At 45.2% G+C, this 14,329-nt stretch overlaps 1 protein-coding gene across 5 annotated transcripts in view; it reads right to left on the bottom strand.

The window, feature by feature from the left end:
- Window positions 1–14,329, bottom strand: part of TMEM94 (transmembrane protein 94) — a 53,273-nt gene that overhangs the window by 23,618 nt on the left and 15,326 nt on the right. For 4 of the 5 annotated variants that reach the window (XM_064467481.1, XM_064467482.1, XM_064467480.1 and 1 more), the window contains 8 exons: window positions 8,436–8,555; window positions 7,620–7,747; window positions 6,904–7,040; window positions 6,035–6,231; window positions 5,103–5,254; window positions 4,327–4,429; window positions 3,930–4,016; window positions 3,282–3,398 (listed from right to left, as the gene is read on the bottom strand). In XM_064467481.1, the coding sequence (XP_064323551.1) occupies window positions 3,282–3,398; window positions 3,930–4,016; window positions 4,327–4,429; window positions 5,103–5,254; window positions 6,035–6,231; window positions 6,904–7,040; window positions 7,620–7,747; window positions 8,436–8,549 (1,035 nt within the window). In that variant the 5' untranslated portion in view covers window positions 8,550–8,555. Of the gene's footprint in view, window positions 1–3,281; window positions 3,399–3,929; window positions 4,017–4,326; window positions 4,430–5,102; window positions 5,255–6,034; window positions 6,232–6,451; window positions 6,564–6,903; window positions 7,041–7,619; window positions 7,748–8,435; window positions 8,556–14,329 lie in introns of those variants that run through there. The other variant, XM_064467483.1, reaches the window with a different exon arrangement.

The raw sequence follows: 14,329 nt of genomic DNA on the forward strand, positions 1-14,329 counted from the left end.
TCTACCAACTCAAAATTTGTGTCTCCAGCACAAAGGAATTCCGCAGTACATATAAATTTGAAAAACAGTTTAAAATTAAGTATATTGATAAGTGAATATGGCAAATACATCTGTATGTAAATAAATGACACCCCAAATAATAATGCCCGTACCTGGCCCTTTAAAAAGGATCCCTTTAACAAAGCTGAAAAATGCCAAGACAAATTTGTCAGAACTAATTTAAACTGTGAACTATGAAGGATAATTAGGAACTGTTTAACAATATTTTCTTAATATTTTAAAAAGCAACAATCCCATAGTAAAAATAAAAAAGTAGAGTTCGGGGTGGAAGTGAAAATAGATGTGAAAATGAACATGAAAATAAGAAAAAGCATACTGGAGGTAATTAAAGCCAGTCCACTGCTTGTTGAAGACAGTGAAATTGCAAACGATATTGCAGGCAAGGCAGACGTGTTAAATAAATATTGCTATTCCTTATTCAGTGATATAATCATTCCATATGATAACTATGAAATATTTTCCATTCTACCACCAGCTACTGAAAGTAAATATGTTTAAATTAGCAGGTCTGGACAACTTTCTGACTGTTACTGCTGATTTTGCACAAGGCTTGAAGCATGGATTAAGTCCCGGTGCAATGGAAGAAAGCTAACGTGGTGCCAATGCCTAAAAAGGGTAAGGAGAACAAACCAAGTTACCACAGGACCCCAGACAGACTTTGATTTCAGACAGAATAACAGAGCAGCTAATATGAGACTCAATTAAAAGAGAAGTGGAATAATACAACCAGCGCCAAACACCACAAGTATATGAGTAATAAATCTCACCAAACTATTGTGATATCTTTTTTGACAAAATTACAAATTTGACTGATAAAAGTAACGCTTTTGATGTAGACCACTGGTACTTTGGCTTGATACAAAATGCTTTACTGGTTTTCTAACAGAAACTAGAGTAATACCGGAGAAGTAGGGCCCACATTAAATATATTAGAAATAGACTCTCTCCAAATGGAACAGAAACTGAGGAATTCCTTGCAATAGGATGTGTTACTAGTTCAAGCAGGGACAAATTCTGGGTATTTTGTTAATAGCCTGAAAGAAAACAAAAAAAACCACACGTAACTGATAGGGTCTGTAAACTGTTCAACGCTTGGGGCAGGGTGCAGTAATAAAGAGAACAGACCACTGTTACAGAGCAGTAAGGGCTGCTTGGTAAATAAGCAAAACCATGCATACCAACAGGCACAAAAGTCAGGCTGCAATCCTAGGAACAAAACTGAAGGCTGGACCTACAGGATGAGGACTCTGTGTCTTAGAGAGCAGTAACTGTAGATTACCAGTTGAACAAAGCCTGGCCGTTTAAAGCAGTGGCTAAAAGATCTAATGTGACCCTTTCTTGCACTAACAAGGGAACATAGAGTAGAAAGTCCCAATTTTTCTGAAATTTAGCACAAGCACAACTGTTACTGGAATATTCTGTGGCGTTTGGAGATTCATAATTCTACAGTGATCCTGAAGCACAGGAGAAGGCTAAGAGGAAAGCCAAGAGGAAGATTAGAGGGTGGGAAAATATGCTTATAGTGACTCAAGGTGCTTAAACTGTTTACTTAACAAAAGAGACGGTAAAAGGGAACATGAGTAGCTACAACAGACCCGAAATTTGATTGACGTGCTCTTAAATCTAGGAGACAAAAGGTGTAAATGTTCCAAGGGCTGGAAATCAGATACTACAAAAATTCCCACCAATATAGACTGCCCATTTTTAGCAGTGAAGGTAAATAATTACTGAAACAACCTATCAAAGGCAGTACAAATATTTTCAAACCAACATCATATTTCTTTATAAAAGGAATGCTGCTGTAGTCCAACTGTAGTAATGCAACTTGAGGCAGGGGCTTGTTTCGGGGGGCACTGGTTTATGTCCTCCAGGATGTCTGACTAACCAGACCCAAGGGTCACCTATGGCCTCGAAAAACTGGGAATCAAACAGCTTGAACACAGTGGGAGGGAGCGGAAGGTGGAGAAGAGCGTCACATGGGCCAGGTGAGGGAGAGGAAGAGGGTCTTGCCTACTACCTTTTGAACAGAGTAGAGAGAAGGAAGGAGTGAAAGAGAGAGGCCAAGAGAATACTGCCCTAGTCAAGGGGGAGAGTGACCAATGCACATCACAACAGTTGTTCTGCAGCAGCAAGGATGGAGGATCTTGTCTGAGATGTCACAGAAAGAGCTGGCTGGACAGAGTGAGTTGCCTGGACAAGAAAAAGGAGAAAACAGGAAAGAACACAAGGAAGGTGCAAGTATGAGTGACAGGACAAATGGATACCTCGAGAATAATGAAGCAGGGAAGCTAAGGAGTTCCGGCTTTTCCCAGCCAAACAGCAAGGTGTGGAGGGAAGGAGGAAGGTTCCAAAAACAGAAACTAAGTGATGCTGAGAATGGGTGGGAAAGGCAAAGTGGAGAAAACACCGAAAAGAGATGGTAAAGGTGCAAACACCACTGAGGGAGGTAACACGTGTCCTCCCTCCTGGGACGCAGACAGCTCTGTCAGGTATAACCTACAGGGAAAAGAATAGAGAAAACAGACCCAGAGCCACAGAGGCCAAGGAAGGACAAGGAGGAGGGAGAAACTCTGTCCAAGTACAGGCATAACAGAAGCCAGCACAGAAGACAAACATAGCACAGTGCATCTCTCCAACACTGCCACCAGGAGAGAACAAGAGACGCCCATCAACGCATCCAGTTCAGGATCACACACCTGTCAGACTACCAAGCTCCACTCCCCAAACCAGCACAACCACCAGAAACTCCTCTTACTCCCTGATTCACTGCAAAGGCCATGCCTGCAAGCGAAGCCCCAGAGCCTCAGAAAAGGGCTGTTCAGCCCACCCAGGGGATTGCAGAGCACCTCATGTATCCCGTTCCTTCTCAGTGGCTGAACGTTCCCTAGTCATAGCCACCGCAGGGCATTTACCTGCCTGTTAAACCCTCTGACAGATTATATTTAGCTGATAGAAAGCACATGCCGTGAAGAGATTTATGGAATCACTGAAGCTTCCTAAAATCTTGGATATCTGTAGACAGGTTGAAAAAAATTAAAACGCCTGTTCAAGAAGAAGTCACACTGTGCTCCAGGGAGAGGGCATAGCTGGGACAACCAAAGACTCAACAAGCTTTCACAATGACGTGGACACATCCGCTGCATTCACTGTGCTCACTTCACAGAGCCCTTCTCATCTCCTGCCCTTCTCTCTGCAATGGTTTGATGTGGAGAGGTACCTACCAGTGAGGTGGATGAGGCCTTGCTCATCTGGGCCAAGACTCTGGCTTCTCCAAAGGCTGTAGCAAGAATCCACAGGACAGGAAAGAGCAGCGGAAGGATGGGTAGGACACCATTCACCTGAAAACAAAACTGTAATCATCAGCAAGCACAGAGACAACAAGAAGTCAGACCTCTCACATGACATCTTTTCCACCACAGTGAGAGGATGGGTAAAAAGCAATGGCAGGAAGGAAGGAGACTGCGTATGCACTGGAAGCACTGCAACACTGGGAGAAGCACAGGAGGGGACACACATGCCCCTAGGGGTGTGTAATGTGTAAATCACACCAACTTGCAGCTGGTTTTCCTGCTGGATTTGGCATAAACTCTTACAAGTTTAAAGGCAAAGGATACCATATATATACACACACACACACATATACGCATTCATGGCAAGTGAGAGAGAGCAAACAGCTCTCCTAGAGGGCAGTCTAGGAGGAATGGCCAGGGTAGAGCTGATGTCCTGCTCCACTAAGAGCTCCTGGATCCAGCATGCACAAGGGCGTGCACAGGATGCTGTCACAGGATGACGCAAGTTGCTGAGGGAGGGAACCAGTCTCAGGGGTGCTCTGGGGAGGAGCTCTAGTGGAGCTCAAAGCTCTCCTTTACCTGTAGCTGAAGAAGAGTGTACTGCCAAGAAGCAATTCCAGGAGCTTTGAAAATGAAGCGCACAGCATTGGTGATCAGGAAGCCAGCCTGCAGTTCAAACAGAGATGACACTGTGAGCTAACTACTAGGACTTGTAGGGAAGTTCTCACTGCCTTGTAACATTCTCAGCCCTGGGAAAGTCCAGAAGATATACTTGGTCTGCTGCTGCAGTTCCTCCCTCCACTCTCACTGCTAGATGGCTCAGCACCTTTGCTTCTCTCAGCTACCCAAAGTACACACAGAGACCGCTGCATGAGTTAGGGACTGGCCACAATTTCCTGTTGATGGCTGTGAATTCTTCACTTTTATTGACAAAACATGGTTATATTCAACAACAAAGGCTTGAAATGAGACCTACCAGTACAATAGGGACAGCATATTTCAGCATCACTGACTGTACAGTGAATCTCTCATTATCCAGGGCTGTCACAGGACGTGACAAAGCCATTTCCAGGCACCACCTAGAAAATGGAAAAGAGTTTGAGATTCAGCAACCGAGACCCTCACCCTGCACTTTCCTCAGATATAAACCTCCTAGCAGACCCGATCAGAACACCGCATTCACCCTATGCTATGAGGGATGACCTTCAAAAGAGATAAGTTCTACAATAACAGCATTGCACTTGCCATGGTGAATTTGCAGCGCTGTTGAGCAAACTCCCCAGGCCTCCTCACCCGCTTAACAGGAAGGCTCCATCGCCCCAATGTGTACTGAAACTCCAACAGGGCATTCAGATATCCGTACCTCCAGTTGACCAAAGGGTGTTGTATTGCTGGTTACATCAGATGCATGAAATCTGTGACCTCCCTGCAGCCTTCAAATTTAGTTGGAAAATAATGAGCTGAACCGTAATACTTAGCATATATGTGGTTTTATGTATTAGCCTAACCTACCAGTTAAGGAGGACACCTGAAGACAGGCAGTAAGAGACACATAGCTCTTACATAGAGCTATATATAACTATCTCTCTATCTCTCTTTCTAGCAGCTGCATTCCCAGGTAATGGAGAAGATACAGCACAGCATATTTGAAAATTCCTGTCCTGGACTGGTAAGTCTCATTCTTTGCCAACACAAGGCAGCAACAAGGACACAGACAAGCTGTGCAGGCATTGTGCACTATATTTAACCCACCTGACATTATCAATTATTGGGGTCTTCAAGACACGGAAGAGACGATACAGCTGAGGGTTCTGAGGTCCCTTCTTCACCTCTCCCCTTGGGGAGGGTGGAGGTGAGAAAGGTGGAAACAAATCTCCTGGCTCCAGAACTATGTGCTCATCATCCTAGAAAAAAAGTCAGAAAGCCCAAAGGCTGCACAGTCGGGGCCTCGGTGGAATCCTGCCACAAGGGACTGGAGGTTTAGTCCAGCAGGATCCCTCCCACTGCGAGTGACACAATAAGTGTTTGTCACAGTTCCCTCTCTCAGCTCTCAAAAATTCATTACCTAAAGTAGCTAAAATGAAATGCTTATGTTCAAGCACGTCTGGTTATTTAATGAAAATTGGTATTTGGAGTGAAAGTTACGATAAAACCCAACAAAGGTAAATTTCAAGCTTTAAACTTCTCCAATCTTCTTCAAGCAGCAAAATCTTTGCATAGATCTTGTAATTGATTTGTTAATTTACTTCTACCCCAGGTATTTTATATTATCTTCTTTTATATTAAATCAGTAGTAAGGATAAGGTCATAGCAGACAAAATTAATTTCCTCACATAAAAACCAGGATAAAGTAGGGGGTTTGTATGTCATATCATCCTGCCAGACAGATTCACTCCACTTATATTTAGCAGCACATTACAATTCCCCCTTGACCTGGAAGAGATGGAAATATGGTGCTTTGGTATCCCATTAGTGTTTCCTGTCCACTGGGTTTGGGAGTTCATAGAGAAGAAGCAGTCTGCCTAATGAAGCACCGTCCTTGACTGAACTGGAATTGCAAACTATTTTCAAGGTCAGAAGAGATCAAACACTCCAATAATCTGTACACTAGGAATTAGAGTATTATCAGGATAACCCTGGGAAATATACTGCTACAGGCCTTGGAAATAAGACAGGCAAGTTACCTTAATCCCTCTCAGAGAAGCAAATGACTCCTGGCCTGGCCTCAGAGCAATGACATCTCCTTCCACTAACAGGCTCACGGGCAGGTTGACCAGATGACCATCCCTGTAGGCCCAATGAAGGGACCAGGATGGGGCATAAGGCATGTGAAGGTCAGGGTACATGGAGTCTGGCCATTTCACCTCTTTGCCAAGTGTATCTGAAAGCACAAAGTGTGAAAGAATTAAGTGATAACAATTCTGGAGGGGCCAATCATACATTGATTTACATCCTGTAGTGGCTGTCGGACTCCCAGTGCCAAGCTCAGTCCATTCCCATATCTTTTATCATCTCTCTCTTTCTCCTTGATGGCTTTTCCCCTCTCTTTCCACCCACTATTAACAACTAAACATAGTCATTTTATAACCTTAAATACATACTTGTACAATGGGAAAGCTAAAGGCTCTCCTTAAAACTGCCGCACTGAAATGAACTGCCTCCTCAGGTTCAAAAGCCCCCGTTGAGACGATGCTCACGCACAGCAATTTATTTCCTTCTGTTCTATGTTGTGGTACAACCCCACGTATTCTTCTCCCATCATCTGCTGCAAGGCAGATATTTTTGTAAGATACTGAGGATTCTAATTACTCCAAAGCACAGACATAACAGACGCCTACCTGATAACACACAGATTGGAAGCACGTGGCCACATGACAGCTCAAAATAACCATTCTACAGGACAGGCATGGGTAGGACACAATTCTCACAGCCTGTTTCTGTGTCCCACAGGGGAAGGCTAGCAAGCTCAATCAGTAATGGATGTGATCAGGTTTGGAGAAAAATCCAACGGGAGGAAAACACAAATGCAAATGAGAGACAAATGAGACCTCACCATTTATCTTATCAACGATTGTCTGAAGTCTCCTCTCCACCTCTCTGCACTTCAGCCTCTCTTGACGCCCAATCATGAAGAGATCCAAGAGGAGAAGGAGGAAGAGTGCCAGTGCGTTAACTATCTCAGCACCTTGGCTTTGCACAGAAAAACAGAAGAAAGCAGAAAACAGATGAGGTTTGAGTAAATGAGCAGAATACACTGCCAGCCTCCACCTGCTCAGTTTAGTCCTACATCCCACGGACTTATGGCTAAAAAAGAAAAGCAGGGGAGCTATGATCACACTTCTTCTTTAGAATAATGCCAGCACAGAAGTCTGAAAGGACCAGTCTCAATTAAAAAATACCGTTACAAATATGGCCAAGGCATGCTATGGGGCATGTGACAGCACAGGAACTTCTCCTACGAGCCACTAACTTCTCCAGTTTCAAAATCCTTCTTAACTGGGATAATGCCTTAGGATTTTTCCAAGATCTAGGAATGCTGTAGAAAAAAAAAATCTCAATCTCTCTGTAGGACACTCTATGAGTCTATTAAAAGCAGACTTAGTTGGCTGAAGTCTTGCAAAAGGGACATAATTACCAGTATGAGTATGTTAACGTCTAGATGCCTAGACAGAACGGAGAACACCACTGTTATATCAGCTACACACAGCGTCGAGACGATATAGAACTACCACCTTGCTTCAGTTAACCAGCATAGGATGTTTTGCTTACCTCCCCTGTGGCTGGCTCCCATAGCAGCACAGCAGCAACAGCACTGCCAGAAGCATCAGAGATGCACCAGGCCAGTGGAAACAGGAGCAACGGTTACCATGGTACAGAAAACTGCTCCTCCACACCTCCTACAAAAGGAGAGCAGCAGACAGCATTCATGAAATACAGAGCCAGGTGTTTGAAAAAAGCAGAGTGAGAAAGGATGAAGACAGCAGTTGACACTCCAGGGTGAACACAGCTTTGTAAAATCCCTGAAAATGATACCTAGCATCCCAGATCAGTTATGCGAATGCTACAGCACTACTGGCTGCTCAGCGGGTGAGTCTGGGTGAACACTCTCTCCTTTAATCTTGCTTGGAAGAATGAAAAGGCTTCTGTGCCAGGCTGCCCCATTGTCACTAACCAAGCGAGAAACACTTTCTAACATTTAAGTACTGTGCATAAACACTAGCACTTTGTATTCAACACGCACGGCAGACAAACATGGTAGACAAGGGGAGACTGTTGAGCTCCACAGCTCTTTCCCTCCACCTGATATGGACCCCTAGGCACACTGCCGTTAGTGGCTCTTGAAGCCCTCAGATCCTTCACAGGTGAAGCTAACCTCCCGTAGAGCTCCAGCAGCCAGGAGAGAAGTGCTGAGGGAAACATACCCTTAGGTGATTCCTTGCTTTGGTCCCAAGGACTTCAGCAGTTCTGCACCCAGACACTGCAGCAGCAGTCTGGGAGGCAAAGCGGCCAATTTTTGTTTAATCTTCAGCTTTACTTTGAGAAAGGGAGACTGAGTATCCAACCTTGTGCTGTTTGGTGCCTCACCTTCCATGAAGTCACTTTTTTCCGTTCCTTCTGATGCCCCTCCAGCAGTGCTGACAACTGGTCTCTCAGGATCGTGAGGGCTTTCTTTGTGGTAAGGCCCAGACTTGAGGTCATCTCATCCTGAGGTGCCAGAAAAAACAAACTGTTTATTGCTTTCCTATTTTCTTTTTTCTTTTTTTTTTTTTTCCCTGTTCCTTTCTATTTCCTTTTCATATTTTCTTATAGGCTTTTTCCTGGTGGCTGACTGAGCACCCTACCATGAATGCCCTGGTCTGATTCTCTGCCTTCCTGAAATCATCTTCCCTCCTGTGAACTTGAGACTGTTGGCTGGAATTAGAGCACCTAGATAATATCAGGTAAACAAACCGGTCCTGACTGTGCCGGATAAACACTTTATCAAAACACAATACCAAGTCATTTCTGCGAAAAGCGATTCTAATCAGCAGAGGCTGGGGACAATACAAAGGGAGGCTGCTCCGGCTGAGGTTACACAGGCTTGAACTGGTATCAGCTTGTAGAGACAAAAGACACAGTTATAGCAGAATTTTAATGATACAGGATGGGTTTTTCTAACAGTAGTAACACCTAAGTAGTAGAATTTCTGCAATTCTAATAATATCTAGTATCTGCTCGTTACAAATTTTTGGTTACGAATCCTGCCTCTGTGGCTGCTTCGACACAGAAACCCCCAGATTTAAGTGCTAAGTGAGGCACCAGTTCAGGCGGGATCACGACCCCAGCATCAACTCCTCCTTTTACAAAAGAAAGCACTGGAGATTTAAGCGCTGAATTGTGCAAACACACAGGGCTATGGAAGCACACAGAGCCCAGACCACTGCTCCCTCACCCTTCAGCAAAGAGGCAGCAGCCTGAAAGGAGGCAAACCGAGAGCGTGCCATCTGATGCTGGTAACGAGGACGTGGGGTAAACGCTTGCATTTCTGGGGCAAGGACACAAGCACTTACCTTCCCTTCGAATCACAGAGACTGCTGCGAGGTACTGTGGGTACCAGATCACTGAAGGTGAATCAGTGAGGGAAAGCAGGCAGGTGGCCATGAGAGGGCTACAGCACGTATCATGGTACTGGTCAACAAGAGTTCTCATTTGCATTTCATGTTTTAACACAAACACCCTGGGGGTGTGCAGCCCATAGGATATCCTGCACATTAGAAATGCTCAGGTGTATCTTACTGTTTACAAAGTACAGAACTACTGAACACAAAGCAGGCAGGAAGCTTCCCCCTCCGGTCCCCAGCAGTGTGACACACAGCCCAGCACTACAGCTCAGGCAGGAGCTGCAGCTCTTCCTGCTATTGCAGTCACAAGCTCGTCCCAGCCCTGCCAAATCCACCATGGTCGCGAACTGCAGCAGCTCTGCTCTTTGGGAGCTGCGCGCACGCACCCGGCTCTGCAAACGCAGCTCAGTTATGATCTGCACTTTTCTTCCTGTTCCTTAACTGAGTGGTTTTGTGATGAATATTTACTGGAAACTAACCTCGGACTTCAGACTCACTTGCACTGATGGTCCAATCCAAATCTGTAACGTAAGCATCAGGGAACAGCCGATAGATGCTCTTTAAACTACCATCTACCACACACACACACACACCTATCAGGGACAATTGGAAACAGCAAATTCTGGCCAGGCAGAGCCTAGCAATGCTGCTTAACTGCACTTTTACAGAACTAAAAATAATCCTGCTGTAGTTTTCATTCTGTGTCAGTTTTAGGAATAGAGGAAGCAGTTCTGTGTTGTTCTTGGAAGCAGCCCAGGTAACATCAGCACAGGACTAAACATAGGAGTCTCTCAAAGACTCCCAGAGGAGAAGATGGCAGGCAGTGTGGCTGGCAACAGACATGCTCCTGCACCACAAGCGTGCTGCAAACAGGAGTGCCTGCGAGCAACACGGAGCAAGTGACACAGTAAGCTTTCTCTCTTTGCTGAGCGCTGGCTGCTCGGGGCGTAGCAAAGCACCCACAAAAACCCTCTCCAGGACGGGGAATGCAGACAGATAAATAAAAGACACAAAATGAAAGGCAGCAATAATAAGAGAGACTTTGAAAAGCAAAGTCTGCTTAGGCACTGACCTGGTTCCAATGGATACATCAAGACCTACAGGAGATACGAGAGAAAAGCTGCACTTAATGCCAACATCTGCCAACACACACTGCCTGGAAAGAGAGAAGTGCCACATCACAGCAGGCAGCGAGCAGAAAAAGGCAGCAAAGCCAGAGGTAATCAAAAAGGTTCCTGAAATACTTGCACACCTGCTCCAGTCTTTACCCAGGAGTTACTGTTTTGCCATAGTATCGGTCAAGGTAAGGGCAGCCACAAAGGAAGGTGGCTTCAGCAGGTGAGAAAGAACAAGTGCAGAGTGCGGCAGGGCTGGGGAGGAAGAACAGCAGGAAGGGCAGGCGTTGTTAAACGCTCATCCTGACACGTAAAATGTGGAGTATTCAGCAAAGCAGGCAGAGCCAGCCTGGTAAACAAAACTGCAATAATGTGAGTGAAAGGCTGTCCGCAGAGCCTGAGATAACCTACTGCCAGTGAGCATCAAGGGAAAGCGCTCGGAACCAAGGAATGAAAGGGACAGACGAGAAGAGCCACCCTCGGCTCCTGGCAAGGGGCAGCTGTAGGTTTTCGCAACAAGAGCTGCCCTGCTAAGTCATCAATTGCTAATGAGGCATTTTTCAAATGCCCTAAAGTAAACCTTTCTATATGGCAAACCTAGGTGCTCTTAAGCTGTCCCAGAGGGATCCTTCCAGCCTTTCATCAGCTGCAAGTGCTCTTCCTGCCACAAAACAGGAGGTGAGCACCCCAGGGTGAAGAAGGCATTCACCAGCGGTGTCAGTTCATTAATAACAACCTCAACATTCACATCTTTGCTTTGGAAAGTTGCATTCAAAGAGTAATCTGCTAATTTTCAGGTCAAAACAAAAACAGCACGACACCTTCCCACACAGCTGCCTTAGCGTAGGGCTTCCTCTGAAGAACAAAAAGGAAACAGACAGTAAATTCCAGGTTACAGCAAAAGCAAACCCCTGATGGGTATCAGGAGACATTTTAAAAGGTTATCTTTCCTTTTGCCCATGCCTAAAGGGAAAATGTCCCGAGGAGAAAATGAGCAGTTGCTTCCTCCTTTGCCCCGAGAGGCTGGAGAGCACACGAGCCTCTAAGTGCACTTACGGCTCCTCTGGAGCTGACCCCTGCCCCGGCTATCACAGCCTCAGTCCGAGAGGCGTGACTGAAGCCAGGTAAACACAGGATGATTGCAACCTTCTGCCTTGCGGATGATAATGCATCTCTCTCAGGGTTGTAATCTGCAGGATGGCTGTTAAGGAAAAAGCACACAGTGCAGGAGATCTTTTTTTTTGTACATGTGATTTCATTTTCTAGTGGAATGAACGCACTGAGGTGTGGCCTGGCCAGGAAGGTGAAAAGGTGTGTGAACAGGCTCCTCTTTTCTCCACTTTCAATAAAAATCCTAAATGTTAAATTACTGCTTAGCTGGCCTGCAAATGGCAGGGAAAGGGAACTTGCGCTAGATCTAGCAAGTGCCCCGGTGTAGGAGCTGGTTTGGCTCTTCAGGAAGGAGACACAAAGCAGCTCAGAGCTAAGAGCTGGCGAGCCACGGAATCAGTAGAGTTTTCTTTGCCTTTCTGGCTCACAGAAAAAAGGTTGCCTTTACCTTCCTCATGGGCTGCAGTAGCATTTTCAGGTTGACAGGTAGGAAAAGAGTGGTTATCGTCTCGTTTTCCCTCCCACAATGAGAAGCTGCTCCTGAGCATCAGTACCTAGTCATGTCTGCTTCCCGCAGCACACCTTCATCCTTACACAAAGCCAGCACTGGTTCTTGTTCTGTCCTCCTAAAGTTCACATCCTGTTCTTTAACACATAGAATGTAGTCTTACAATATCTTAATCCAGAATATCTTAAAAGTTTATCAGCTATTCTCACACTCTCTGCTATCCGATGAAAGATAGGGTACTTGCGCCTTCCTCCACGAGGAACAAATAAGCACAGCTCAGGATGTATACATGTAAGAAACAGACACAAAATATCAGTATAGTCAAGTCCTGGTATATTTTCATACAGCCATTACACATCCACAGTAGCTTATTTATTTATTGTACCAGTATATGTTGATATAATAAGTGGTGTTGTATCACATGTGCCAAATATTTTTTTAAGTAATACTGGAGCCCAAATATAGTCTTTGTTTTACAGAATTCACCCTTCCAGCTGCTTCTGCAGACACGTAAGTTGAGTCAACCGAGCAAAGTGGGTTGAATCATCCTCCATCCTCTGTGGATTCAGTCTCTTGCAGAAAAAGGGCTTCTCACCAAGACTGCTGTACACTTGAATGTAAGTGCCTTTATAAAGATTGTATAAACAAATAAGGGAATAGAAAACAGAAGATTTGCTAGAAGCTTCAGTTTTCGTAGACTGCAGTTCCACCCCTCTGATTCAGAGTGGTATGGAAAACCCCTACCAGGCAGCTGTCAAATTGTTTCCCTCTTTCCAGGCTGCACAGGCTAGGCCCCTTTTTTGACACTTCTACTCAATTGCTTTTCAGATTTGAACAGTTGGAGGCGGGAAACTGGGCAGCAGAATGTTCTTCCTTTTTCTGAGAGCTATTTTGCATTCCTTAGCAGAAACAAGAAGGCAGTTTTTAACTTAACAATGACATTTTGCAGGCTATTAATCTACTTCAGGGATTATACCTCCTGAAATGTAAGCATTATTCACAGTTTCAGAAACACATGAGAAGGAATAACTCCACCAAATATATTTGCATTTAGTACTGTAAGTCAGATTCTTGCTTAGGCTAAGGGACAGTATGACCCATAGTGGTGTTTTTTGGGTCTCATCCGAGAGGGCGACACACATCATACACAAAACAGCATGCAGTTTCTTGGGACAACATTTCTTACAGCAGGCTGGAGCTAGAGCGGCATTCATTCTTGACTGATTCTAAAGCAAATCATACTTCAGTATGCTACAGCTCTGTCCAGCTGCAGCTGCTGAGTTAGTGCTCAGGCTGCCTGAAATGGCATACCCATGCTACAGGATGATACAGATGCAGCCAGCAAAGCCAATGTACAGGCTACTCTGGGTAAAAGTTTCCCTTTACTACCTACATCTTTGGCCCCGATTTTGCTTTTTGTCTTTCTTAGCGCTCACCTAGTTACTTTTTCAAAAGACGTCTGATCCCTGACTCCTAGCAAGAGTCCTCCTCTAGTGACTCAGGCTACACGGAGCCTCCACCCCGACACACTCCTACTCCATAGGATGATCTTTTGATTAAGACTCCAAACTAACGGTCAGGACAGCTGGATACTGTTCTTCCTTCTGCCACAGATTTTTGCATGGCAGTGTGAAAATCGGACGCTCCTCTGCGCCTTAGCTTCTCATCTCTGTAATGGGACTGCCAACTCCCTACCAGCTGTAGGCGTTGTGAAGATTATAATATTCACCAACCCACCTGAACACTACTGGAAGGTACAGAAAAAAGAAATACATGTTGATACCTCCATGATTCAGGCAGCTCCATCAAGCAGATCATGGCTCTGTGGGGAGCACTACCTTTAAAAGCGGACGTGCCGGGAAAGGTACCAGAAGGCACAAGGACACAGCTATTAAATTTGGTTTAAATGCCACCTGACATGAGCTTGGCAGCCACAGCTTAGCTGTTGGTGGTCTCAAATCAAATGAAACAAGCAAAGTCTTCAGCACAGCAGTGCCCAAATTAATGGACAGACCAATAGTCAACAACTGTCTCCTTCCTCCATCTGCAGCAACAGTATGAAAGGCAGCCCAGACCTCCCCCTGTCCCTGGACAAAAGAGCCCCCACAGTTTGGTGACTGGGTGCCTGTGGGGGCTCCAGTGTGG

This window comes from Phalacrocorax carbo, chromosome 16 (genome assembly GCF_963921805.1).
Source record: "Phalacrocorax carbo chromosome 16, bPhaCar2.1, whole genome shotgun sequence".
Taxonomy (NCBI): domain Eukaryota; kingdom Metazoa; phylum Chordata; class Aves; order Suliformes; family Phalacrocoracidae; genus Phalacrocorax; species Phalacrocorax carbo.